Source organism: Phalangium opilio, unplaced genomic scaffold (genome assembly GCF_054372755.1).
Source record: "Phalangium opilio isolate 3A_F unplaced genomic scaffold, DU_Popi_V2 ptg000209l_1, whole genome shotgun sequence".
Classification (NCBI taxonomy): domain Eukaryota; kingdom Metazoa; phylum Arthropoda; class Arachnida; order Opiliones; family Phalangiidae; genus Phalangium; species Phalangium opilio.
Window position 1 is genome coordinate 28,715 of NW_028324217.1, and position 27,641 is coordinate 56,355.

The window sequence follows — 27,641 nt, forward strand, 5'->3', positions numbered from 1 at the left end:
TCGATTAATGCATATATATAACCTATTAAATTAGGTATGCATGAACCATTTTGTAAAGTATATAAAATAGCGTTTTTGCCATTTTTATCTAATGTAATAAGCGGATACGGATCAAAATTATTTGTTTCACACAATATATTTACTACTGCATCTGGTAAAAAAACATCTCCTTCCTTAACAGCTTGCATTAAAGCAAGACTTATCACATCATTATCGGATAATTCTTGATGCTTATTCTTATATAATTCTATAAAAGCTTTAGCATTATTTTGGTCTATATATTTTTTAAAAGTCATAAAATCTAAGTCAGACATTTCTATGTTTAATTTGGGAAGATGTATACTGCTATTATTTTCAAGTGGTATGTTATTTGTGTCAACTATTGACATATTATGTAACCTTTAAGTAATTATATTAATTAATAAAATATTTATTTTACTATTCAAAATTAACGAAAATTTGAAAAAGCATATTTAAGGATATTACCATCGATTTTTTATTATTATTGACTAAGAGTAAAATGTGATTAATTAATATTAATTTAAGGTAATATTTAAATACTGAATAGTAACATGAATTATACTAAATTTTTGCCAAGAAATCAATGTTTGTTTCATATATGTCATGTATTCACAGATAGGTACAATGAAACGCGGATAATGTATTTTAGGAAATTACTTAAGAAGATAAGTATTATTAAATATTAAGATTAATATATTTTTTATATTAGTTTTTTCTTTTAGGAGCTAAAGGTTTCTTTATAGCAGCTATAGTTTGTTTACTTACTTTTAACTCTTTGGCGATCCAATCGTAACTTTTATTGGACCTGTTGCTAATAGAGAGGAGTAGTAATATAAGAATAGTTAGGAAATAAAATAAAAAGTTATTATGAATTTTTTAAAAGGCACCATTTTAAATACGACATAATAATATGAACAGTAAGATGGTATTGTAAATATGGTATCAGTTATCGTGATTTAGAAAAGATGCTGCTTGAGAGAGGAATAGAGGTAGATCATTCTACAATTTACCGTTGGGTTCAATATTCGCTCCGAAAATATTATATAAACTAAAATGGTATTAGAAACCTAAATCAGGATTTAGCTGGAGGGTAGATGAGACCTACATCAAAGTAAAGAGTAAATGGGCATATTTGTACAGAGCTTTGGATAAGAATGGGGATACAATTGATTTTTACTTATCTGCTACTCGTAGTGCTATGCTGCTAAGCGTTTTTTGAGTAAAGCGTTAAAATCAATACCAAAATATTCACATCCGGAAACAATTAATACTAATAAAAATCCCGCTTATAATAAAGCAATTACCGCATTAAAGTTAGAAGGAAAATACTCGCAAGAGTTAGAGCATAGGCAGGTTAAATATCTGAATAATGTAATAGAATCTGATCATGGTAAGCTTAAACGATTGATCAGACCCACTTTTGGCTTTAAGTCAATGAAAACGGCTTATGCCACTATTAAAGGATTTGAAATAATGCGAATGTTCAAGAAAGGAAGATTTGAATTATGGAAGTACGGTCAAAATATTCAAGGCGAAATTAGAATTATTACTGAAAACCTACTGGTTTTTTAAAGGTCGTTTATCATCTTTCTTCACATAATTTACTTTCCTCCTCTATTTGCAACAGGTCCGATTAAACACTGAGAAGCTTGATTTTATGCTGCGTTCGCCGTTTGATACATTAGTGAATTTGACGGAAAATGGTGAATGGCTGGGGCGGGAGGGATCGAACCTCCGAATGACGATATCAAAAACCGTTGCCTTACCGCTTGGCTACGCCCCATTTTCAGGAAAGTCTATAAAGTTTAAATAGCATGGCTAAAATCAATTAGCTTCAGACAAATAAATTTTAAGGCAAGGCTGCACAGCGTAGTTAAACTACGTGAGCACAGCCGCGTCCTGCTAAGTTTGTTTGTATCAAGTTAATTGATTGACGCTATAAAGGTTTATAGCAATAAACATTATTACAGTCAAATATAATAATAACTATTCTACGAAAAATTTTATTTGTTGATCTAACCATATCTTAGCATTTACCGATAACAGAGCATAAATTTTAGATTTAATTTTTTTATAATATTGTTTTATATAATTTATTTCATCGATATTTAATATTGAATGATCAATAAGTTTTTTAGCGTATGGCACTAGGCTTAGGGTTTCAAATTCTAGCCACTCTTTGTTTTCTTTAACATACATCAAATTCTCTATTCTGATACCGAAATTACCAGGTACATAATAGCCTGGTTCATTTGATAAAATCATTCCTGGTTGCAAAATAGTTTGATTACGCAAGTTTATATTTTGTGGTCCTTCGTGAACACTTAGGAAACTACCAACACCGTGACCTGTGCCATGCGGATAATCAAGGTTATCTTGCCATAAATATTGACGTGCTAATATATCAAGATTGCTACCTGTAACTTTATCTTTAGGAAATTTTATATTTGCTAAAGCAATATGGCCTTTCAAGACTTGTGTATAACGTCTTTTTTGCTCACTAGTCGGCTCACCTATCGCAATTGTCCGGGTTATATCGGTTGTACAACCTTGATACTGCCCGCCGGAATCAATTAGCAATATCCCCTCACCTACAATTTTTTTAGCATTTTTTTTGTTAGCTTGATAATGAATAATAGCACTATTTTCTTTGAATCCGCAAATGGTTGGAAAACTATCGCTTACATAACCGTCTTGTTTACCCCTAAGGTTGGTTAATTTTCCTGCTAAATCATACTCTGTAAACTCAGCATCATTTAGAAAACTTGAATCCAGTTTATAATTTTCTAGATTCCCGCCTTTGCGGGAATGACAACTGATCCCGTTAAGATCAGCAAAAAATTCGCATAATGCTACTGCATCGTTTACATGGAAGTTAATTGCATGCTGAATTTCTATATCATTTTTACAAGCTTTAAGTAATTGGCAAGGATCAACAATTTTCTTAATTTCTTTATCAGCTATCAAATCCATTATATGGATTGAGGTAAAACTATCGTCTACTAAAATCTTCTGACTATTCTTTAATAAAATATTTTCAAATTCATTTTCTGGTAAAATTGTTATTTCAGGACGGGCAGCAATAATATCCTTATCAATCCTTGCAGGGTTGATAAATAAGTATAATTGTGTAGAGGTAAGTATTATTTTGCCGAACATTAAAGGAGAATAAGCAACATCACTTGCTCGCAAGTTTAACAACCAGCATATTGAACTAGCATCAGTAATAATTAAAGTATTACTAGCATTTTTAGCTAAAACTCTGCGGCACTCTTCTATTTTTGCTTCATAAGCAATACCTGCAAATTTAAGATCATACAAATATATTTTAGAAGCCGGCGCTTGTGGCTGATTTTGCCAAATTCGATCAATTAAATTGCCGGTAACTCCACGTAAAGATGCCTCCAAATTACTAAAAAGTCGAGATTTGAGTGGATAGGTGAAAAGCTCAGGATCATAAGCTATTACAGAATTTTCTTTAAGATAATTCTCCCAGGAAAATAACTGTATATCTTTTAAATCAAATATCTGAAAAATCTCTAAATCAAGTTCTTTAGTCGATTGCTCTAAATACCTACCGTCGGTAAAAAATAAAGCTATATCCTCGCATATTATTGCTAATCCGTTTGAGCCAGTAAAACCCGTTATATACTCAAGCCTTTTAGCTTCTGGATAGGGTTGTCTACCTTGCGCGACGGTTTAGTGTGACGTCAAAAAGACGATAAAAGCTAATAATTTGAAGTCTATATTTTCTGAACTTTTTCCCAATTTAATTTTTATTTTCTTCTGTAATTAACTAAATTTTAGAGGTATTAACGCAATATCTACACTAATTCAGGGGTCAGGAGTCCGATGAACGTAGTTTAAATAGCGTAGAACCAGCCGTTTTATAAGCTAATGACTCCAGAAATCCGAACTTTGTCGCCACCAATTTCTCATTGGGGCATTGAATTAACATTTATATTAAAGATAATTAACATTAAGTATTATAGAGTTAAAGTTGTGGCATTTCGTACAGAGTGAAGTACGTGTAATTTAATGGTCTAAAGTAATTTTAATTAAATTTAACTAATGTTAATTAAGTTAAGTTAAAGTCTTGAAATTTCGTGAAGTGTGAAGTAATTGAACGTGGAATTTAAGGGTCTGAATTAATTTTAATTAACTTTAATTAAAGTTAATTAAGTTAAGTTAAAGTCGTGAAATTTCGTGTAGAGTGAAGTAATTGTACGTGGAGTTTAATTGTCTAAATTATTTTTAAGTAAGTTAAGTGAAAGTCGTGAAATTTCCATACAAGAATGATTCTAGCATAGTTTGGAGCTTTTACTTTATTTCATGGACTTCTAGATAGGGTTGTCTACCTTGCGCGACGGTTTAGTGTGACGTCAAAAAGACGATAAAAGCTAATAATTTGAAGTCTATATTTTCAGAACTTTTTCCACAATTTAATTTCTATTTTCTTCTGTAATTAACTTAATTTTAGAGGTATTAACGCAATATCTAGACTAATTCCGGGGTCAGGAGTCCGATGAACGTAGTTTAAATAGCGTATAACCAGCCGTTTACAAGCTACCGACTCCAGAAATCCGAACTTTGCCGCCACCAATTTTTCATTGGGGCATTGAATTAACATTTATATTAAAGATAATTAACATTAAGTATTATAGAGTTAAAGTTGTGGCATTTCGTACAGAGTGAAGTACGTGTAATTTAATGGTCTAAAGTAATTTTAATTAAATTTAACTAATGTTAATTAAGTTAAGTTAAAGTCGTGAAATTTCGTGTAGTGTGAAGTAATTGAACGTGGAATTTAAGGGTCTGAATTAATTTTAATTAACTTTAATTAAAGTTAATTAAGTTAAGTTAAAGTCGTGAAATTTCGTGTAGAGTGAAGTAATTGTACGTGGAGTTTAATGGTCTAAATTAATTTTAAGTAAGTTAAGTGAAAGTCGTGAAATTTCCATACAAGAATGATTCTAGCATAGTTTGGAGCTTTTACTTTATTTCATGGACTTCTAGATAGGGTTGTCTACCTTGCGCGACGGTTTAGTGTGACGTCAAAAAGACGATAAAAGCTAATAATTTGAAGTCTATATTTTCAGAACTTTTTCCACAATTTAATTTCTATTTTCTTCTGTAATTAACTTAATTTTAGAGGTATTAACGCAATATCTAGACTAATTCCGGGGTCAGGAATCCGATGAACGTGATTTAAATAGCGTAGACCCAGCCGTTTACAAGCTACTTACTCCAGAATGCCAAACTTTGTTGCCACCGATTTTTCATTGGGGCATTGAATTAACATTTATATTAAAGATAATTAACATTAAGTACTATAGATTTAAAGTTGTGGCATTTCGTACAGAGTGAAGTACGTGTAATTTAATGGTCTAAAGTAATTTTAATTAAATTTAACTAATGTTAATTAAGTTAAGTTAAAGTCGTGAAATTTCGTGTAGTGTGAAGTAATTGAACGTGGAATTTAAGGGTCTTAATTAATTTTAATTAACTTTAATTAATGTTAATTAAGTTAAGTTAGTCGTGAAATTTCGTGTAGAGTGAAGTAATTGTACGTGGAGTTTAATGGTCTAAATTAATTTTAAGTAAGTTAAGTGAAAGTCGTGAAATTTCCATACAAGAATGATTCTAGCATAGTTTGGAGCTTTTACTTTATTTCATGGACTTCTAGATAGGGTTGTCTACCTTGCGCGACGGTTTAGTGTGACGTCAAAAAGACGATAAAAGCTAATAATTTGAAGTCTATATTTTCAGAACTTTTTCCACAATTTAATTTCTATTTTCTTCTGTAATTAACTTAATTTTAGAGGTATTAACGCAATATCTAGACTAATTCCGGGGTCAGGAGTCCGATGAACGTAGTTTAAATAGCGTATAACCAGCCGTTTACAAGCTACCGACTCCAGAAATCCGAACTTTGCCGCCACCAATTTCTCATTGGGGCATTGAATTAACATTTATATTAAAGATAATTAACATTAAGTATTATAGAGTTAAAGTTGTGGCATTTCGTACAGAGTGAAGTACGTGTAATTTAATGATCTAAAGTAATTTTAATTAAATTTAACTAATGTTAATTAAGTTAAGTTAAAGTCGTGAAATTTCGTGTAGTGTGAAGTAATTGAACGTGGAATTTAAGGGTCTGAATTAATTTTAATTAACTTTAATTAAAGTTAATTAAGTTAAGTTAAAGTCGTGAAATTTCGTGTAGAGTGAAGTAATTGTACGTGGAGTTTAACGGTCTAAATTAATTTTAAGTAAGTTAAGTGAAAGTCGTGAAATTTCCATACAAGGATGATTCTAGCATAGTTTGGAGCTTTTACTTTATTTCATGGACTTCTAGATAGGGTTGTCTACCTTGCGCGACGGTTTAGTGTGACGTCAAAAAGACGATAAAAGCTAATAATTTGAAGTCTATATTTTCAGAACTTTTTCCACAATTTAATTTCTATTTTCTTCTGTAATTAACTTAATTTTAGAGGTATTAACGCAATATCTAGACTAATTCCGGGGTCAAAAATCCGATGAACGTGATTTAAATAGCGTAGACCCAGCCGTTTACAAGCTACTTACTCCAGAATGCCAAACTTTGTTGCCTCCGATTTTTCATTGGGGCATTGAATTAACATTTATATTAAAGATAATTAACATTAAGTACTATAGATTTAAAGTTGTGGCATTTCGTACAGAGTGAAGTACGTGTAATTTAATGGTCTAAAGTAATTTTAATTAAATTTAACTAATGTTAATTAAGTTAAGTTAAAGTCGTGAAATTTCGTGTAGTGTGAAGTAATTGAACGTGGAATTTAAGGGTCTGAATTAATTTTAATTAACTTTAACTAATGTTAATTAAGTTAAGTTAAAGTCGTGAAATTTCGTGTAGAGTGAAGTAATTGTACGTGGAGTTTAATGGTCTAAATTAATTTTAAGTAAGTTAAGTGAAAGTCGTGAAATTTCCATACAAGAATGATTCTAGCATAGTTTGGAGCTTTTACTTTATTTCATGGACTTCTAGATAGGGTTATCTACCTTGCGCGACGGTTTAGTGTGACGTCAAAAAGACGATAAAAGCTAATAAATTGAAGTCTATATTTTCTTAACTTTTTCCACAATTTAATTTCTATTTTCTTCTGTAATTAACTTAATTTTAGAGGTATTAACGCAATATCTAGACTAATTCCGGGGTCAGGAGTCCGATGAACGTAGTTTAAATAGCGTAGAACCAGCCGTTTACAAGCTACCGAACTTTGCCGCCACCAATTTCTCATTGGGGCATTGAATTAACATTTATATTAAAGATAATTAACATTAAGTATTATAGAGTTAAAGTTGTGGCATTTCGTACAGAGTGAAGTACGTGTAATTTAATGGTCTAAAGTAATTTTAATTAAATTTAACTAATGTTAATTAAGTTAAGTTAAAGTCGTGAAATTTCGTGTAGTGTGAGAGTGAAGTAATTGTACGTGGAGTTTAATGGTCTAAATTAATTTTAAGTAAGTTAAGTGAAAGTCGTGAAATTTCCATACAAGAATGATTCTAGCATAGTTTGGAGCTTTTACTTTATTTCATGGACTTCTAGATAGGGTTGTCTACCTTGCGCGACGGTTTAGTGTGACGTCAAAAAGACGATAAAAGCTAACAATTTGAAGTCTATAATTTCTGAACTTTTCCCACAATTTCATTTCTATTTTCTTCTGTAATTAACTTAATTTTAGAGGTATTAACGCAATATCTAGACTAATTCCGGGGTCAGGAGTCCGATGAACGTAGTTTAAATAGCGTAGAACCAGCCGTTTACAAGCTACCGACTCCAGAAATCCGAACTTTATCGCACCGGTTTCTCATTGTTTTAAGTAACAGCAATCCATACAGCTAATTCAGCCCAGCCCACAAAGACCGAATACATAATAACAATGACTCTTATTAGCTGTATGGATTCCTGATAAGAAAAAATGCATGCTCTTACTTTACGCAAGATGACTCGTCGAAAATTGATGGAATCCGTAGACATTCGGTGCTTACCGTCCAGAAACTTTTTAAAAATGAAATTCCAAAACACGTCAGGGGCAAAACCCCCGATGGTACCATTGTATGAAACTTAAAAACCTGCTCACCTGTTGTTGTTGCGATAAGTTAGTGGCGCCATCCTAGCTGCTCATAACTATATAGTAACGAAAATGTTAATTTTTCTATTATAAACAACGCATTGAAAATAACGTCTTAATGCATATTCTTCCAAAGAGTTATATTAAATTTAAACCAATTTAAGTTAAAAATAAATACCACTTAGCGAAGGCGCTAAAAGCTGACTTAAGGAAATCAAGTCGGGGTTGTGCTACTGTTACGGGTGTCTGTCTCAGTCAAGTACTTCAATATGGCTTTTTACTATGGTGAATTAACATGGGAAATTTATATTAAAGATAATTAACATTAGGTATTAAATAGAATTAACATAACAACCATAAGTAAGCATAAACCAGAAGTATCATAGCAACCATAAGTAAGCATAAAACAGAATTAACATAACAAACATAAGCACAAAACAGAATTAACATAACTATGAAACAGAAATAACATAATACCATAAGTAGGTAGGTTAAGTAATTTTACATAGAATTTAATGGTGTAAATTAAATTTAATTAACTATAATTAAAGTTAATTAAGTTCAGTTTAACTCGTGAAATTTCGTGTAGAGTGAAGTAATTGTACGTGGAATTTAATGGTCTAAATTAATTTTAATTAACTTTAATTAAAGTTAATTAAGTTAAGTTTTACTCGTGAAATTTCGTGTAGAGTGAAGTAATTGTACGTTGAATTTAATGGTCTAAATTAATTTTAATTAACTTTAATTAAAGTTAATTAAGTTAAGTTAAAGTCGTGAAATTTCGCGTAGAGTGAAGTAATTGTACGAGCAATTTAATGGTCCAAATAGTTTTTAATTAGGTTAAGTGAAAGTCGAGAAATTTAGTCTCACATACACACAGACAACGCACGCACGGACACAAAGAAAAACACGCAAGGACAGACAGACAATGAAAAAGATTGAAAAGACCGCACAGATACACAACCAGATATTCAGTCCGTACAGACTGACAGACAAACTCACAGAGACAGACAGACAGATACACCGCAAAAAGTCAGTCGGTAAAACAGATTTACAGACACACAGACAAACACGCACGGACAAACAAACTGAAAGTATATATCTACAGTATGGATTGACAACCAAGAGTAAAACTAGCATAGTTGGAGCTTTTACTCTATTTCATGGACTTCTACAGAGAGATGTCTAGCTTGCGCGGCGGTTTAGTGTGACGTCAATGAGACAATAAAAGCTAATATTTTGAAGTCTATATTTTCAGAACTTTTTCCACAATTTAATTTCTATTTTCTTCTGTAATTAACTTAATTTTAGAGGTATTAACGCAATATCTAGACTAATTCCGGGGTCAGGAATCCCATGAACGTGATTTAAATAGCGTAGACCCAGCCGTTTACAAGCTACTTACTCCAGAATGCCAAACTTTGTTGCCACCGATTTTTCATTGAGGCATTGAATTAACATTTATATTAAAGATAATTAACATTAAGTATTATAGAGTTAAAGTTGTGGCATTTCTTACAGAGTGCAGTACGTGTAAATTAATGGTCTAAAGTAATTTCAATTAAATTTAACTAATGTTAATTAAGTTAAGTTAAAGTCGTGAAATTTCGTGTAGAGTGAAGTAATTGTACGTGGAGTTTAATGGTCTAAATTAATTTTAAATAAGTTAAGTGAAAGTCGTGAAATTTCCATACAAGAATGATTCTAGCATAGTTTGGAGCTTTTACTTTATTTCATGGACTTCTAGATAGGGTTGTCTACCTTGCGCGACGGTTTAGTGTGACGTCAAAAAGACGATAAAAGCTAATAATTTGAAGTCTATATTTTCTGAACTTTTTCCACAATTAATTTTAGAGGTATTAACGCAATATCTAGACTAATTCCGGGGTCAGGAATCCCATGAACGTGATTTAAATAGCGTAGACCCAGCCGTTTACACAAGCTACTTACTCTAGAATGCCAAACTTTGTTGCCACCGATTTTTCATTGGGGCATTGAATTAACATTTATATTAAAGATAATTAACATTAAGTATTATAGAGTTAAAGTTGTGGCATTTCGTACAGAGTGAAGTACGTGTAATTTAATGGTCTAAAGTAATTTTAATTAAATTTAACTAATGTTTATTAAATTAAGTTAAAGTCGTGAAATTTCGTGTAGTGTGAAGTAATTGAACGTGGAATTTAAGGGTCTGAATTAATTTTAATTAACTTTAATTAAAGTTAATTAAGTTAAGTTAAAGTCGTGAAATTTCGTGTAGAGTGAAGTAATTGTACGTGGAGTTTAATGGTCTAAATTAATTTTAAGTAAGTTAAGTGAAAGTCGTGAAATTTCCATACAAGAATGATTCTAGCATAGTTTGGAGCTTTTACTTTATTTCATGGACTTCTAGATAGGGTTGTCTACCTTGCGCGACGGTTTAGTGTGACGTCAAAAAGACGATAAAAACTAATAATTTGAAGTCTATATTTTCTGAACTTTTTCCACAATTTAATTTCTATTTTCTTCTGTAATTAACTTAATTTTAGAGGTATTAACGCAATATCTAGACTAATTCCGGGGTCAGGAGTCCGATGAACGTGATTTAAATAGCGTAGAACCAGCCGTTTACACAAGCTACTTACTCCAGAATGCCAAACTTTGTCGCCACCAATTTCTCATTGGGGCATTGAATTAACATATATATTAAAGATAATTAACATTAAGTATTATAGAGTTAAAGTTGTGGCATTTCGTACAGAGTGAAGTACGTGTAATTTAATGGTCTAAAGTAATTTTAATTAAATTTAACTAATGTTAATTAAGTTAAGTTAAAGTCGTGAAATTTCGTGTAGTGTGAAGTAATTGAACGTGGAATTTAAGGGTCTGAATTAATTTTAATTAACTTTAATTAAAGTTAATTAAGTTAAGTTAAAGTCGTGAAATTTCGTGTAGAGTGAAGTAATTGTACGTGGAGTTTAATGGTCTAAATTAATTTTAAATAAGTTAAGTGAAAGTCGTGAAATTTCCATACAAGAATGATTCTAGCATAGTTTGGAGCTTTAACTTTATTTCATGGACTTCTAGATAGGGTTGTCTACCTTGCGCGACGGTTTAGTGTGACGTCAAAAAGACGATAAAAGCTAATAATTTGAAGTCTATATTTTCTGAACTTTTTCCACAATTTAATTTCTATTTTCTTCTGTAATTAACTTAATTTTAGAGGTATTAACGCAATATCTAGACTAATTCCGGGGTCAGGAGTCCGATGAACGTATTTTAAATAGCGTAGAACCAGCCGTTTACAAGCTACCGACTCCAGAAATCCGAACTAGGCCGCCACCAATTTGTCATTGGGGCATTGAATTTACATTTATATTAAAGATAATTAACATTAAGTATTATAGAGTTAAAGTTGTGGCATTTCGTACAGAGTGAAGTACGTGGAATTTAAGGGTCTGAATTAATTTTAATTAACTTTAATTAAAGTTAATTAAGTTAAGTTAAAGTCGTGAAATTTCGCGTAGAGTGAAGTAATTGTACGAGCAATTTAATGGTCCAAATAGTTTTTAATTAAGTTAAGTGAAAGTCGAGAAATTTAGTCTCACATACACACAGACAACGCACGCACGGACACACAGAAAAACACGCACGGACACACAGAAAAACACGCAAGGACAGACAGACAATGACAAAGATTGAAAAGACCGCACAGATACACAACCAGATATTCAGTCCGTACAGACTGACAGACAAACTCACAGAGACAGACAGACAGATACACCGCAAAAAGTCAGTCGGTAAAACAGATTTACAGACACACAGACAAACACGCACGGACAAACAAACTGAAAGTATATATCTACAGTATAGATTGACAACCAAGAGTAAAACTAGCATAGTTGGAGCTTTTACTCTATTTCATGGACTTCTACAGAGAGATGTCTAGCTTGCGCGGCGGTTTAGTGTGACGTCAATGAGACAATAAAAGCTAATAATTTGAAGTCTAAATTTTCTGATTTTTTTATGTAATTATCTTAATTTAAGAGTAAATAACTCAATATATAGACCAATTCTGGGTCAGGAATTAAATGAACGTAGTTTCAAGAGCGAAGGAATAGCAATTTACATCCACTATTAATTAAAATTAACATAGTATCATAATAACCGTAAGAAAATTGAGTAAATTTATTTTACGTAAAATTAACTGGTGTAAATATGCTACAAGTTTAACTAAGCTGAAAAAGCTTTGAAATTTACTTATGCCTGTAAGGTGTTAGCATAAATCTATTCACATATGTAAGGATAAGTCTATCTGTACAGATGTTGGCATATGTTCATAAGATGTAAGCATAAGTTTATAGCAAAAAGAGAGCTTTATTTTCCATAGTAAACATTTTTCGATTAAGACATAAAACATTTAGTAATTTGACATTCAGTAATTCGGGTCTTCTTCTTTTTGAATGCGGTCACAAAAGTAAACCAATGATCTGAAATTAAATATCGAATCAAATAACTGAAAAAATGGTCCGATGCAGAGACTCACCTTCTCGAAATTCTTCCGGCTTCAACCAAACACGGATCGTGGCTCTCTATGCAATTCAGAAGAAAAACAATTTCTTCTACGCCAAAAGAAGACGATGTCATTGGGGCCGATGAATCATTGATATGTTGCTTTGCGCCATTGAAAAAGAGGCTTAGTGATCTGAATTGGAATAACATAATTAATATACAACTTTACATAATTTACTTTTATTCATAGTAACCTGAGCAGTAAATCCTTCAGGAACATGGAAGCTTCAGTACTAGCCGATTGCAGTTGTTGATGAAACTTATGCGCAGTCTTTTCAATTTTTCTTTGATCTTCAATTAACGACCCTGGTTTTTTAACACGTTTACTTTCAATTACTTTTGCAAGTCTAGCTTTATTAGCTTTTTCTTCTTTTTTTGAAGTTTTCAATTCTTCCTTTGCATTCAGTTTAATATCAATTTCTTCCTTTTTTCTTTTTTTTTCTTCCTTCTTTACCTTGGAAGTTTCCCCTTGATCTTCAATAAGTTTTCCACCTTTTTTAAATTTTTTTAAAGGTTTCAATGCTTCATCGGCCCGCTTTAAATCTTCAACTTGAGTTCTATTTCCCAAGTTCGGCTCCCTTTTTTCTTCGTCGCAAATATTTTTTCTTTCGGAAGCCTCATTTTCTTTTTCTACTGTGGTCTTACCGTAATCTTTTTTCGACCGATGGTGCTTTTTTCTTTGTGTAGTTTCTTCGGCATGATGAATTTCGTGTTGTTCAATGTTGTTTTCGGTGTCTTCACAGTTTTCTGTTTTCTTAAGTGTCTTATTTTGGCCTTCACCATTACCCTCCAGTTCTTCCGATTGACTATCGCTGTGCTGGCTGTTTTCGTTTTCAATATGATCTTTACCATCATAGCCTTGGTTACTTTCGTCTTCCGAAGCTTCGCCATCGCTCTCTTCTTTACCATCCGTTTCACCATCACTGTTCTGTTTATTTTCATCTATACCATCCGTTTCACCATCACTGTCCTGTTTATTTTCATCTTTACCATCCGTTTCACCATCACTGTTCTGTTTATTTCCATCTTTACCATCCTTTTCACCATCACTCTCCTGCTTAATTTCATCTTTACCATCCGTTTCACCATCACTGTTCTGTTTATTTCCATCTTTACCATCCTTTTCACCATCACTGTCCTGCTTATTTTCATCTTTACCATCCGTTTCACCATCACTGTCCTGTTCATTTTCATCTATACCATCTGTTTCACCATCATTGTCCAGGTTATTTTCGCCTTTACTTAGATCCTCTGATTCCTCTTCACTGTCGCTAATAATGCGCCTAAATGTTTTAATTTGAGAACCTGGTTCTCTCTCAAAACTCTAGAAACGTTGAATTTCAAAATTATATGATATTTTATATATACATATTTTTCAAAATAATTTTGATACGAACCTTCATATTTTTCCTGATATGATCTAGGAACCTGGTTTTCAAACTTGATACACTTCTATTCTTTAAAAGACATTTTCCATGTAGATATCTTCCTATCCTTTCCCAAGTTGATTTTCCTGTTAGTCCAGATCCATAGGCACTTCCATGTACTTTTATCACGGCGTCGTAAATAACTTTGTCTTCCTTAGGGGAGTACATTTTTCTGAATTTCCTAGATTTCAATCAATTGATATACATATTTTTATAATATCGCTAGACAGCCGCTTCAATATTATATAAGGTTTCTTACTTGTTATCTGAACTTATACGTTTTCCGTCTTTGCCACCAAGGAATTTGCGTTTCTTTTCAGAACTGGCTGAAGGCACATGATACTCAGAATTTATTTTATTTTCAGAACTGGTTGATGGCAATTGATCCTCAGACTTTATTTTCTTTTCAGGACTGACTAATGACACTAGTTCCTCAGATTTTCTTTTGTTTTCAGGACTGGCTGATGGTTTATACGGTTTTGATTGCGACTTCCTGAACGGATTTTTCACTTTATCCTCTGAATCTTGAATTCGGTTCTAAAATGCATACACTAATAAGATATGTTGCAGATCATTTAGGCATATACTGACCTGAATTGAAGGACCCTCCGAATTTTTAATAATTTTTTCCCAAAAAATTGGGTTGACTTTCTTGGGTTCCATTGAATTTTCTCCTCGCTAGAGTCGCTACCAACGTTCAGTTCTGTAGATTGACTGAAAATGAATGAGAACGACGGGAAAACCACTCTTTTATACTGACTTTCCTAACTTCCCCAATTAAGAATCATCCCCCCTAAAATGGCCACCATTGATTGGGAAAGCTTACATTAATAACGGTATTACTTTGTAATCACATAACTTTTCCACTACCTTTTCCGAACGATAGTTTATAAGGTTAGGAAATCGTAGGTTGATTGACATTACAAACGGTATTACTTTGTAATCACATAACTTTTCCACTACCTTTTCCGAACGATAGGATAGATAAAGTTAGGTTAGGTTGATTGACATTACAAACGGTATTACTTTGTAATCACATAACTTTTCCACTACATTTTCCGAACGATAGGTTAGGTTAGGTTATGTTTGGTTGATTGACATTACAAACGGTATTACTTTGTAATCACATAACTTTTCCGCTACCTTTTCCGAACGATAGGTTACGTTAGATTATGTTTGGTTGATTGACATTACAAACGGTATTACTTTGTAATCACATAACTTTTCCACTACCTTTTCCGAACGATAGGATAGATAAAGTTAGGTTAGGTTGATTGACATTACAAACGGTATTACTTTGTAATCACATAACGTTTCCACTACCTTTTCCGAACGATAGGTTAGGTTAGGTTATGTTTGGTTGATTGACATTACAAACGGTATTACTTTGTAATCACATAACTTTTCCACTACCTTTTCCGAACGATATGATAGATAAAGTTAGGTTAGGTTGATTGACATTACAAACGGTATTACTTTGTAATCACATAACTTTTCCGCTACCTTTTCCGAACGATAGGATAGATAAAGTTAGGTTAGGTTGATTGACATTACAAACGGTATTACTTTGTAATCACATAACTTTTCCACTACCTTTTCCGAACGATAGTTTATAAGGTTTGGAAATCGTAGGTTGATTGACATTACAAACGGTATTACTTTGTAATCACATAACTTTTCCACTACCTTTTCCGAACGATGGGTTAGGTTAGGTTAGGTTGATTGACATTACAAACGGTATTACTTTGTAATCACATAACTTTTCCGCTACCTTTTCCGAACGATAGTTTGTAAGGTTAGGTTAGGTTAGGTTGATTGACATTACAAAAGGTATTACTTTGTAATCACATAACTTTTCCACTACCTTTTCCGAACGATAGGATAGATAAAGTTAGGTTAGGTTGATTGACATTACAAACGGTATTACTTTGTAATCACATAACTTTTCCACTACCTTTTCCGAACGATAGTTTATAAGGTTTGGAAATCGTAGGTTGATTGACATTACAAAAGGTATTACTTTGTAATCACATAACTTTTCCGCTACCTTTTCCGAACGATAGGTTAGGTTAGGTTAGTTTGATTGACATTACAAACGGTATTACTTTGTAATCACATAACTTTTCCGCTACCTTTTCCGAACGATAGGTTAGGTTAGGTTATGTTTGGTTGATTGACATTACAAACGGTATTACTTTGTAATCACATAACGTTTCCACTACCTTTTCCGAACGATAGGATAGATAAAGTTAGGTTAGGTTGATTGACATTACAAACGGTATTACTTTGTAATCACATAACTTTTCCGCTACCTTTTCCGAACCATAGGATAGATAAAGTTAGGTTAGGTTGATTGACATTACAAACGGTATTACTTTGTAATCACATAACGTTTCCACTACCTTTTCCGAACGATAGGTTAGGTTAGGTTATGTTTGGTTGATTGACATTACAAACGGTATTACTTTGTAATCACATAACTTTTCCACTACCTTTTCCGAACGATGGGTTAGCTTAGGTTAGTTTGATTGACATTACAAACGGTATTACTTTGTAATCACATAACTTTTCCGCTACCTTTTCCGAACGATAGGTTAGGTTAGGTTATGTTTGGTTGATTGACATTACAAACGGTATTACTTTGTAATCACATAACGTTTCCACTACCTTTTCCGAACGATAGGATAGATAAAGTTAGGTTAGGTTGATTGACATTACAAACGGTATTACTTTGTAATCACATAACTTTTCCGCTACCTTTTCCGAACGATAGGATAGATAAAGTTAGGTTAGGTTGATTGACATTACAAACGGTATTACTTTGTAATCACATAACGTTTCCACTACCTTTACCGAACGATAGGTTAGGTTAGGTTATGTTTGGTTGATTGACATTACAAACGGTATTACTTTGTAATCACATAACTTTTCCACTACCTTTTCCGAACGATAGGATAGATAAAGTTAGGTTAAGTTGATTGACATTACAAACGGTATTACTTTGTAATCACATAACTTTTCCGCTACCTTTTCCGAACGATAGGATAGATAAAGTTAGGTTAGGTTGATTGACATTACAAACGGTATTACTTTGTAATCACATAACCTTTCCCCTACCTTTTCCGAACGATAAGAACTTCGAGGAACATAAGGTCCGCTTGACTGGTATAAAATCCCATGTTAAATTGCCATAGAACCATCAGGTCCCTACCTGCTGGTTAAAAATCGTAGGTTGATTTAACCTATTCCATTTTAACATGGGAAATTCTTAGGTTAAGACGTGACATTTTTTATAAGACCTAACCTAACCTAACCTAACCTAACCTAACCTAACCTAACCTAACCTAACCTAACCTAACCTAACCTAACCTAACCTAACCTAACCTAACCTAACCTTTGTAGGGGTTACCGGTACTGAGGTTTGCCTTCGTGACCTGAACTTTGTATTTAGTACTTATTCCATAGTTTCACTACCAGTGGGTGGGCCTTCAGTTTTTTAAGACATCAAGTGACTTCCTCCCTCTCTCTTTCTCTCTCTCCCCCCCCTCTCTCCCCTCCCCCTCTCTCCCTCTTTCTGTCTCTCTCTTTCTCTCTCTCTCTCCCCCCTCTCTGTCTCTCCCCCTCTCTCTCCCCTCCCCCTCTTTCTGTCTCTCTCTCTCTCTCTCTCCCCTCTCTGTCTCTCCCCCTCTCTCTCCCCTCCCCTCTCTCCCTCTTTCTGTCTCTCTCTCCCCCCTCTCTGTCTCTCCCCCTCTCTCTCCCCTCTCCCTCTCTGTCTCTCTCCCCCTTTTCTCTCCCTCTCTCCCTCTCTCCCTCTTTCTGTCTCTCTCCCCCCTCTCTGTCTCTCCCCCTCTCTCTCCCCTCCCCCTCTCTCCCTCTTTCTGTCTCTCTCTTTCTGTCTCTCTCTCTCTCTCCCCTCTCTGTCTCTCCCCCTCTCTCTCCCCTCCCCCTCTCTGTCTCTCTCCCCCTTTTCTCTCCCTCTCCCCCTCTCTGTCTCTCTCCCCCTTTTCTCTCCCTCTCCCCCTCTCTGTCTCTCTCCCCCTTTTCTCCCCCTCTCCCCCTCTCTCTCCCCCTCTGTCTCTCCCCCCTCTCTCTCCCCCTCTGTCTCTCCCCCCTCTCTCTCTCACTCTCTCTCTCTCTCTATCTCTATCTCTCGAACTGCATGAAGAAAGAAACTTTTTGGCACATTCTGCGGGATTGTCCAGCAGGTACCAACGCGATGGTTATTGCCAGACAGACGCAACAACGACGGTTGTTAATATTCTTGAGGCGGGCGGCTCTAATTAAGAAGGCATATGAGGGAGGGCGTGTAAAGAAATGCAGCACCGCGTAGATTCGGCCACCAAAACAAAGAAACGCGCCGATCTAAAGACGCCGGGGGGGGCGGGGGGCGAGGGTAAGAGATTGGATGGACGTCTCCCCCAAATACGAATCCAAGAGGATTGAGCCGACAGTTCGATTTGAAGAAGCCGAAGAAGACCAAGCTGGTAGAGTGAACTTGGAGCCAAGGCGCCAATATTTTCAGGCTCTCATTGACGAATGGGAAACGATAGATAGGACGGAGATCTAGGCTCCCACAAAAAATGTTTCGAACCTGTGGCCTTCCGTGAGTGAGGCGGATGTGTTAACCACTACACTACAGATATGTTATTATGGGTGACCGAGAATACAGGGCCGAGTAATTAAGGAAAAAGTAAAGAAACAACTCCTTCCATAGGAATAGCATTAGACCCAACTTTGGAGGCTCGTAACTCTGGTTCTAGTAGAGATAAGGGGATGTCCTTTGAGAATGTTATAGTGCAATTTGTCCCCCATCTGACCATACTAAAAACGTAGGGCTACGACAAACATGGGCCAAGTAATTAAGCAAAACGTAAACGAACAACCCCTCCATAGGAAAAGCGTTTGACCCAATTTTGGAGGCTCGTAACTCTGGTTCTAGTAGTGATACGGGGATGTCCTTTGAGTATGTTATAGATCAATTTGTCCCCCATCCAACCATACTATAAACTTAGGGCTACGACAAACAGGGGCCAAGTAATTAAGCAAAACGTAAACAAACAAACCCTCCATAGGAATTGCATTAGACCCAACTTTGCGGCCTCGTAACTCTGGCTCTAGACGTCTAGTAGAGTTACGGGGATGTAAATAATGTGACCTTGACACAAATGTTCGGATAATTATAAAGGTCTTTACATATCCCAAGCAAAAAAAAAAAAAAAAAAATTCGCGGTTTCGAACCTGTAGACTTCCGGGAGTGAGGCGGACATGATAACCACTGCACTACAGATATGTTCTGATGTTTGATCGAAAATACAGGCCAAATATTTAAGCAAAACGTGAACAAACAAACCCCTCCATAGGAAATGCATTAGACCCAATTTTGCAGGCTCGTAACTGTGGGTCTAGTAGAGATACGGGGATGTCCTTTGAGTATGTTATAGTTAAATTTGTCCCCCATCTAACTATACTAAAGACTTTGGGCTGCGACAAACAGGGGCCAAGTAATTAAGCAAAACGTAAACGAACAACCCCTCCATAGGAAAAGCGTTTGACCCAATTTTGGAGGCTCGTAACTCTGGTTCTAGTAGAGATACGGGGATGTCCTTTGCGTAAGTTATAGCCCAATTTGTCCCCCATCTAACCATACTATAAACTTAGGGCTACGACAAACAGGGGCCGAGTAATTAAGCAAAACGTAAACAAACAAACCCTCCATAGGAATTGCATTTTAGACCCAACTTTGCAGCCTCGTAACTCTGGTTCTAGTAGAGATACGGGGATGTCCTTAGTGTATGTTATAGTCCAATTTGTCCCCCCATCTAACCATACTAAAAACTAGCGGTTCATTAGTTATTCCACTAATTAAGACGATCTCCGTTGTCAGTTTGAACCAAACCTTAATTGTTTTAATTTTAAAGGAATGTTTTTATTTGATATTGTCACGTGACCTTCTAAGAGTGTCACGTTGAAAAATCAGATCGATATCTTTTGAAACGAGGTTTAAAACTGATCAATAATGTTCCTGATTTGAATTCCACTGATTTCGATGAAACGGTTTTGGATTATATACTAATTTCAACTGATTTATCCATTTCCAACCTCCCCGTGTTTTTGAGGCCATTATGGAATATGGCGATAATCTAAGTGGTACGATAGGGTTGAAACTACGAATGCGATCTCTACGGGGTTACTAGCGTTGGATTCCGCATCAAATTATATACTAATTGACCGGAAATGTATTTCAAATTTCTTTATAAAATTTGCATAATTTCACTTTTAATGATCGAAGTTAGCTGGTCTATAGTTCCAAACCTGTCAGTTCCGCGAACTTACAGGTTTAATTTTAGCTATAAATTAAATTTAATTACGGTTTAAAATAGAAAATAAAAATTGGTAAAAATTTCGGAAATCTCAAATTTCAAAAAACCCGCCGATAGACGATATAGCAAGAATATATATATTTACTTTTAGCGAGAATGGGAATGCTCATCGCCTTAATGGACTTCTTTGTGCCGTTACTGTCGTCGTGACGTCGTAATCTATAAAAACTTCGGAAAATTTATTGGTCAAAGTGTCCAGTGACCCCCCTTAGTTTTTAAAAAAGGTATAGGACGTTTTAAAATTTTATTGTACAATAATATTTATTTCGTAACCAAAGCATCTGGCAACCACAGATGTCCAGTGTCCCGCGCTTATTTCCGGCCTTGTCTGTTTAGCTCGTGTTCGCGCGGGTATTTAGTTTAATTTAACCAAGTTCTCGCCTTAATTAAAAGCGTAAAGTTTTAAATTAATACCAATGCAGCGAGGGTAATAAAGTATAAATATCTATAAGGCTTTGCCGCTACGGTGCTACCGCTATCCTCATAATCCTCCTTGCTCGGGAAATTCACGTTGAGTTCGTCTGATCGACGTCCACGTTGTTCTCTATAACTACCGTATTTTCAAGCGCGATTTGATTTAATTAATTAAAAGCCTGTGAAATACAACTCGAAGAAAGTTTTCGCTCGGAAAATAGACATGTAAAATGCCATCGGATCCAGTTTCTATTCTTAAAAACCAATCTAAACAGTTTCGGACGAGACTCGGTGTCAATTTAGCGGCGAGTGCGAGTCCGGGTTCTTCACGGGGAACGTTAAACGCCACCAGTTACGAGGGCTTGGAAAAGAGGAGCGTAAATAACAGTTCGAGAGTCAAGTTCGACTTGTCAACAACCAGTATTCTGGAATATGAGGCTAATCGAGCGTCGAAAACAATGAGTTCGCAATCGGGTGTGAAATCCATCATGGACGCCAACGCCATTTCCTTGGCGCTACGAAGCCAGTACGTTCAGGACGATGTTTTAATCAAGTGGTTGGACCAATTGAGTCAACACATTTCGCTCTTTGACAAAAAGAACGAACATCTGGTTGACGTCTTACTGGAACTCGATTGGATGAACAAGAGCGAGGCCGTCGTTCGCTCGTACAGCGAAGTTACGCTCAATTTGGTGACCGCTTTTACCTTCTACACTAAATCCGTTCTCAAGATGATTGTCAAGAGGTTTACTCCTATTTTGCCGCCGGATACGGAAGAAATGGACGCGAAAGAGTTGAATTTTGAGAGACTGCATAACCTATTGCGATCCATCCTGAAGCTCATACCCTTGTAAGCTCAATTCGCCGCCACTCTCTTTTATTAGTGAAACTTATTTCGGGGTTGGGGTGATTTTAATCTTCACGATTTGTCAATTTCAGAGCTTCCATTCAGTTGTCGTCCTTGCTAGCCGATAGCTTTCCTTACATGAAGAAAAGCCGTTTTGTCCAACAATGTTACGTCCGTAACTTGTTAGAAATCACCAAGTACGTGCCCGCTTCGAGACGATCCATTTTGGAATTAATCGTCACGAAGATGATTCAGTTGGACGTTCATTGTTCCAAAGCGGAGATTGAAGAAGCGGAAATGGAGGAGGAGGACGAAACCATCTTCAAAATGGAAGAAAGCAGCGAGGAGGAAGAGACGAAACATCCTCTGGCCAAGACACTCGATTCTTTGCTGATGGAAATTTATAACTACGTCGATTGGGTTTGTTACGGCGGCGGCGACGAGGCGCCGACGCCCACCCATAACCGAAGACGAGACTTGAATTGGGAAGCCACCAAGAAACTGTACAAAGAACTGTTGGCGGTCTTTGATTACGTCGTCTTACCGACGCACGCCTGCGCTCACGTCCAGTTTCTCATCTTCTACATTTGTAGTTTTCGAAACGTGAGTCATCCCGAACGGGGCCCCCACCCCCATTCTCCGGCTTGGGGGGGGCTCTTGTCTTCTTCTTCATGAATTTGGATTCTTTCAGTTGCTGTTCGAAGGTTTTATCGATTATTTATGGAAAAAAGTTCAAAATCCGAACGTGGCGAGCGTGGCGCGACAAGTTTCCGTTTGTTATCTGGGAAGTTTCGTTTGCAGAGCGAACTACGTTAATATCGCGTAAGTATTGAGTGGAAACACGAAAGGCCCGGAAGCCGGTAATGACGAGTCGCTCGTTCCAGAGTGGTGAAAGATTGTTTAAAGCTGATGTGTCACTGGCTGCACGCCTACATTAATAATCTGACCGGAAGCGCCAAAAACGTGGCCGACGCCAATTACCACGGAACCTTTTACTCCGTCTCGCAAATAGTTTTCTACGTCATCGCCTTCAGACACGAAGAATTTCTCGAAATGAAAGACGGTAATGGCGCCGCCGCCGCCTCAACGCCTCCTGGCTTTCTTTGGTGGTTCGCCATTAAATTCGAAAAAATGACACTTTTGTTTTGTTGTCAGGTTTAAAGTTTCTTCAAAGTTTGAATTTGGAACGTTTAGTGACGTGCACTTTGAATCCCTTGAAAGTTTGCCTTCCGACGGTCGTGACCAACTTCGCCCAGGTGGCCAAAACTTTCCAAATCGCTTATTGCTACACGGTCATCGAGAAAAACAAGCGAATGCGGCTGCCAGTGGCCAAAGAAACGGCCACTTTGTCCAGCGGATATTCCAGTTTCGCCGTTTTGGAAACCTTTTTCCCCTTTGACCCTTACTTATTAAAAAGGTAAGCTAGCTCTCCCGCCCCTTATCGCCTCGTCACGTCACGTCACGTCACGTCAATTATTCCGACAACAATTCTTAGGTCTGGACTTAAAATCTGGCCCTTGTATCGAGCGTATAGCGGCGGCGGCGGCGCCTTAGTGGCTGACCATCGGGGGGAGGAGGAGGAGCCTGAAGAGGAAGAGGAAGAGGATGATTTCATAGAAGATATGGTGACGGGCACGACGCCCACCAGCCCCTCGGCCGCTCTGAGCGACGTCTTGTCCTACGGTAGTTCGCCCGGTTTCAAATACTCCCCAAAAATGAGATGAAATTCGTCGATTGTCTCCCTCGAAATTGTGTACATTGAAAAGAAATTTCTATATTAATAAAGACTCGGGAACTTTGCGCAAATACCGTCTTCATTTCTGTCTTTCGCCAAGAAAACCCTATAAATTTCTGGGGGGTGGGGTGGGGGGGCGTGATAAGCTCGCGGGTCGCCAGTAGTCCATTAGTGCCCTTCCTCCGGTCCAAAACCAGTTTATTAATTGCTTGGACTAGTTTTTTAATTGAAGAAGTGCAGGGGTCACTGCTGGTCCTCCTGCGAGACCAGTTTATTAATTGCAAATCTATAGGAGAACAAAGGTGGGGACCAGTCCTGAGACCAGTTTATTATTTAGGACTCGAGGGGGGGGGTCACTGGTCCCAAGGACTAGTTTAAAAAATATCCTTATTTCCCAGACTGGTCGCTAGTGGTCCTGATGACCACCGCGATAATCCCGAGTTGATGATGAAACGGACGGAAAGCCATCCCCTCCCCCCTCTTCCCTTCAAGCTAATCGTACGGATTACGGACAGCGGTTATCATCTTATAAAATTCTCCTACTTTAGCTAGGGAACTTTAGAAAGTGTTTAGTCATATCTCAGGGTTCACGCGGAATCAGGATAAGTCATGGTTTTGGAAAATGGGGTTAATAGTTCAGGGATTTAAAGTTTCTTGCGAAAAACTCGGGGATTGCGCTTGAGCCTTGAGGCGATGCTAAATATGGGCCTGAGCGTGATCGTGAAGAGAACTCTGGTCAAAACGCGCTTTAAATGGTCAGGGATAAGCTGGAAAAGTCGGAGATTTTGAAAATATCGTCCGAACTCTATCTGTAATTAGGAGTATTTTACAAAATGTTTCCTATTTTTATCAACGTGGAGTTTTTCGAGGAGTGTCAAGTAAATTTTGATCTTAATTTTGAGTCTAATTTTATAATTTTTCATCCATTATTTAGTTCTCAATAAATTTTTAAAGTTTATCTAGACGGAGATGAGATTACGGATCGCGAATACCGTAATATTACTCCATGCTGGATTTCAATCGAAACTGAACTGGTCTGGTTTCGCGTTTGAATTTTGGCGCGCTGCCTCCTGATTGGCTGATCCGGTATTGGCCGCTGCATTGGTACCGCTGAGCCGATTCGGGCCTAATCTTAGCGGGTTCCCGCGTCAACTCAATTAACTTCGGTCTTTGTTTTCGGTCGCCATTGTCGTAAGTTTTAATTACCATCAATTAATGGTAGTTAATTGAACAATCGGTCAGCGAGTGTAACTAAAAATAAACTTGGTGGGAAACGAAAGAAACGGTTTAAAATGAGTGTCATGATCGCGGTGTCGGAGGAAAAGGAAGAGGTTAGTGGCGGCGAGTTGCATTTTGTGCCCTGTCATTTGAAGGAGGACCACCCGGATGCCCCCGTTTCGACCTACTTTTCACCCTCGATCAAGGTCAAGGATCACGCCGCCGATAACAAGGGAATGATGAAAACGGCGTCATTTCGAGGTAGGCCTTTGTTAGGAGAGAGTGTAAGGGTACCAGCGGGGTACCAAGGTGTTGTCTTAGATAAGGTGGCTGCCACGGAGAGCCAGTTTAGCGTTAATAAAACATTCTCAACGTTGCAATTATGGAACTGGGATCAAATGCCGAGTGCCGATGATAAAATTAAGCGCGCTTTCGAGTGGTGCGCCATATCCCAGGCTATTCATAAACCAGTTCAAGTGCCTTTTTGCCCTGAAACTGAAAGTGAAACCGCGTCTGCCACCAAAAAATGACTCAAAAGACGCGAGTTTGTTTAAAAAAACTTGACAATTTGGTTTTATTGACGCAATTTAAATATCATCTTCTACATTTTTTGAAATCTTGTTGAAATGAAACCTTTATTTTCAACCCCCCCAACAATAAAGTCCTTTATTTCTGAAATTCTAATCACATGGGGGGGGGGGTAGGGGGTTACTAACAATTCCTAAACGACTGTTATTGTGGCGCCAACTGCTTCCAAGGCGGCTTTCAATTTCTCAGCTTCTTCTTTAGTTAAGTCTGCCTTGACAATCTGGGGAGCCGATTCCACAAACTTCTTGGCCTGCAAATAATCAAAAGTTTCAATTAGCCAATAGGGGTGGCCCCCCGGGGGGGTGCGAGGGGGAGGGGGGGGGAAACGAAGAATACCTGAACTAAATTCATTCCTTCAACATTATTCTTTATTTCCTTAATTAGCGGAACTTTTTTGGTCTCGTCAAACTTTTCTAGTTTAACTACAAATGCTGTTTGAACCTTTTTACTCGTTGTTTCCGCTTCCTCCTAGATTATAATTAGGTAAATACGATTATAATTAAGGCCCCAAATTAATTAGTTAGTTGGAGTCTCTCGCCTCAGCAGCCTGGGCTTGAGGTTGGGCCGCTGGCGCCGCTCCCATAGCCATCATCGGAGAGTCTTGAATGTTTAGAGTTTTTTTCAAAAGTTCATTTAGATCGGCCACTTCTATCAGGGTTAGTTTGGCGATGTCGTCCACTATATTCTTGATTTTTGTTGGGTATTGTTTGTCAATTCCGGGCGGGGGAGGATGGGCAATTGAATCTGGGGAGAATTCCGCCGATGTGGCCCTATGCCTTAGAGTTGTTTTTGTTACGTTACAAGTTAAATGAGAGAGGCTACTAGGCCTACTACTAGACTTGAATCTACAATGATTTTGCCTATAATGTTGAAAAACTAGCGCCCTGCAATGAAAATAAGGGGGAAATATTGATTAGACAAAGGTTACGTAACCTTTCCGGAGCCGGTAATTCTATTTTTAAACTTTATAAGCCAAGTTCTTTCGTTCTTTCTTCGGTTAAGCCTTGGTTTAATTTTTCTTTTGGTCAATTGAATGAAAGTTAGTCCTTACCAACGATTGCACTGAAGGGCGTTCTTTCGCGAAGCGAAACAAATGCTGCTTAAAGTACCTAAACCCGCCATTACTAATTATTTAAGGCTTTAGATGATGAATAATTAACGAAAGAGTTAAATTTTAATTAGAAATTGATCAATCGAGGAGAGGGCGGTCAGCTCCATGCGTTTTTTATATCGCGCTCGACGCGCCAAAAACGAGCGGACTGGCAACTAGAGTTTGCTAGTTTTTACGCTAGATGGCGGACGTGTGTTGACTCCTTGATATATTTGCGCCTTTTAACTAGACTAGTTGCAAATTTGTACGCTAGATGGCGGACGTGTGAACTCCTTGACATCATATTTGCGCCTTTTATTAATCGCTATTTTTCCTCGCTAGATGGCGGGCGTGTTGACGAATGTATATATTCGCGCCGCTAACTTAGTAAAAGGCGGGAAATATATTATTGGACCTGATACGTCCGTAGTCTACTTAAGAGAGAATTATTAGGAGTCGTTGTCATTCAATTTGGTTAGCCTAATTTAAGAATATTATAACGCTTTGTTTTTTCGTGAGTAGGGTTAAATTTAAAGCCACCATTACTGGTATTTTAGACCAAATATTTAGGGACGATTCTATATCATTGAGTGTCATGAGGGCCTGTTTTATGATCATCTCGGGAGTGGCGCGTCTTAGGTAGGGGGGGGGGCAATTTCCTCTTAACCACCCCCCACCCCCAAAGCTCGAGCGAGGGAGGTGGGGGGTGGGGTACGAGCATGATTGTAGAAAGGCAATATCCGGCCTCCGCCGCCTCTATGGAAAAGCCTCGTAAAAATTTGATTACCAAAGGCTATAATAGAGGGGAGGGATACGCGCCTCGCGTCAACAAAATACGTCACTGGCTTTTATCCGAGAAAGAGGATCTCCAATCAGCCAAACTTTACGGTTTATCTCTCGCATTCAAAATACAGTTTTTTTTTTAATAAATATCGGCATTTATTCAAGGTTAATAATAGGATAATTTGGGTTAAAATTAAGGTGTGCGGATATTAATTAAAATATACATTTTCCATGTTTTATGTCTATATTTTACCCTTCATATTATTGATCGGGTTAAGTTAGGTTGGGTCGGGTCGGGTTAAGTTAGGTTGGGTCGGGTTAAGTTAGGTTAGGTCGGGTTAAGTCAGGTTGGGTCGGGTTAAGTTAGGTTGGGTCGGGTTAAGTTAGGTTGGGTCGGGTTAAGTTAGGTTGGGTCGGGTTAAGTTAGGTTGGGTCGGGTTAAGTTAGGTTGGGTCGGGTTAAGTTAG

The 27,641-nt window shown here is 36.9% G+C and overlaps 5 protein-coding genes across 5 annotated transcripts; 2 read left to right on the forward strand and 3 right to left on the reverse strand.

The window, feature by feature from the left end:
- Positions 1-726: 726 nt before the first annotated feature.
- LOC149618059 (xaa-Pro aminopeptidase ApepP-like) lies at positions 727-5,323 on the reverse strand. Its single transcript, XM_089855956.1, has 3 exons — positions 5,268-5,323; positions 2,219-3,595; positions 727-832 (listed from the first exon to the last, which is right to left on the reverse strand). Exons 1-3 carry the CDS (start codon positions 5,321-5,323, stop codon positions 727-729), a joined length of 1,539 nt encoding a protein of 512 aa, XP_089712082.1.
- Positions 5,324-12,555: 7,232 nt separating this feature from the next.
- Positions 12,556-14,896, reverse strand: LOC149618060 (uncharacterized). Its single transcript, XM_089855957.1, has 6 exons — positions 14,711-14,896; positions 14,379-14,656; positions 14,090-14,300; positions 12,887-14,016; positions 12,667-12,825; positions 12,556-12,610 (listed from the first exon to the last, which is right to left on the reverse strand). Exons 1-6 carry the CDS (start codon positions 14,780-14,782, stop codon positions 12,556-12,558), a joined length of 1,905 nt encoding a protein of 634 aa, XP_089712083.1. The 5' UTR covers positions 14,783-14,896.
- A 5,652-nt stretch (positions 14,897-20,548) lies between these two features.
- On the forward strand, positions 20,549-23,566 carry Tif-IA (RNA polymerase I-specific transcription initiation factor RRN3 homolog Tif-IA). The gene is made up of 6 exons (XM_089855816.1): positions 20,549-21,763; positions 21,853-22,363; positions 22,452-22,582; positions 22,645-22,823; positions 22,916-23,177; positions 23,256-23,566. The coding sequence occupies exons 1-6, from the start codon at positions 21,144-21,146 to the stop codon at positions 23,482-23,484; spliced, it is 1,932 nt and encodes a 643-aa protein (XP_089711942.1). The 5' UTR covers positions 20,549-21,143; the 3' UTR covers positions 23,485-23,566.
- Positions 23,567-24,591: 1,025 nt separating this feature from the next.
- Positions 24,592-25,391, forward strand: LOC149618062 (ribonuclease H2 subunit C). Its single transcript, XM_089854061.1, has one exon. The coding sequence runs from the start codon at positions 24,788-24,790 to the stop codon at positions 25,241-25,243; it is 456 nt and encodes a 151-aa protein (XP_089710187.1). The 5' UTR covers positions 24,592-24,787; the 3' UTR covers positions 25,244-25,391.
- On the reverse strand, positions 25,259-26,542 carry mRpL12 (mitochondrial ribosomal protein L12). The gene is made up of 4 exons (XM_089854060.1): positions 26,353-26,542; positions 25,840-26,185; positions 25,638-25,769; positions 25,259-25,551 (listed from the first exon to the last, which is right to left on the reverse strand). The coding sequence occupies exons 1-4, from the start codon at positions 26,421-26,423 to the stop codon at positions 25,435-25,437; spliced, it is 666 nt and encodes a 221-aa protein (XP_089710186.1). The 5' UTR covers positions 26,424-26,542; the 3' UTR covers positions 25,259-25,434.
- Between the last annotated feature and the right edge of the window lie 1,099 nt (positions 26,543-27,641).

Coding starts and splice junctions, on each gene's coding strand:
- LOC149618062 (XM_089854061.1), top strand. CDS start 24,788: ATGAGTGTCATGATCGCGGTGTCGGAGGAAAAGGAAGAGGTTAGTGGC.
- LOC149618060 (XM_089855957.1), bottom strand. CDS start 14,782: ATGGAACCCAAGAAAGTCAACCCAATTTTTTGGGAAAAAATTATTAAA. Junction 14,301..14,378: donor CGTATAAGTTCAGATAACAA/GTAAGAAACCTT, acceptor ATTGAAATCTAG/GAAATTCAGAAAAATGTACT. Junction 12,826..12,886: donor CTGAAGGATTTACTGCTCAG/GTTACTATGAAT, acceptor ATTCCAATTCAG/ATCACTAAGCCTCTTTTTCA.
- Tif-IA (XM_089855816.1), top strand. CDS start 21,144: ATGCCATCGGATCCAGTTTCTATTCTTAAAAACCAATCTAAACAGTTT. Junction 21,764..21,852: donor ATCCTGAAGCTCATACCCTT/GTAAGCTCAATT, acceptor TGTCAATTTCAG/AGCTTCCATTCAGTTGTCGT. Junction 22,583..22,644: donor GCGAACTACGTTAATATCGC/GTAAGTATTGAG, acceptor CGCTCGTTCCAG/AGTGGTGAAAGATTGTTTAA.
- LOC149618059 (XM_089855956.1), bottom strand. CDS start 5,323: ATGTTAATTCAATGCCCCAATGAAAAATCGGTGGCAACAAAGTTTGGC. Junction 3,596..5,267: donor ACAAAGTTTGGCATTCTGGA/GTAAGTAGCTTG, acceptor TACCGACGGTAG/GTATTTAGAGCAATCGACTA. Junction 833..2,218: donor ATCAGAATAGAGAATTTGAT/GTATGTTAAAGA, acceptor CCTCTCTATTAG/CAACAGGTCCAATAAAAGTT.
- mRpL12 (XM_089854060.1), bottom strand. CDS start 26,423: ATGGCGGGTTTAGGTACTTTAAGCAGCATTTGTTTCGCTTCGCGAAAG. Junction 26,186..26,352: donor GCCCTTCAGTGCAATCGTTG/GTAAGGACTAAC, acceptor TTTTCATTGCAG/GGCGCTAGTTTTTCAACATT. Junction 25,552..25,637: donor AAGGAATGAATTTAGTTCAG/GTATTCTTCGTT, acceptor GATTATTTGCAG/GCCAAGAAGTTTGTGGAATC.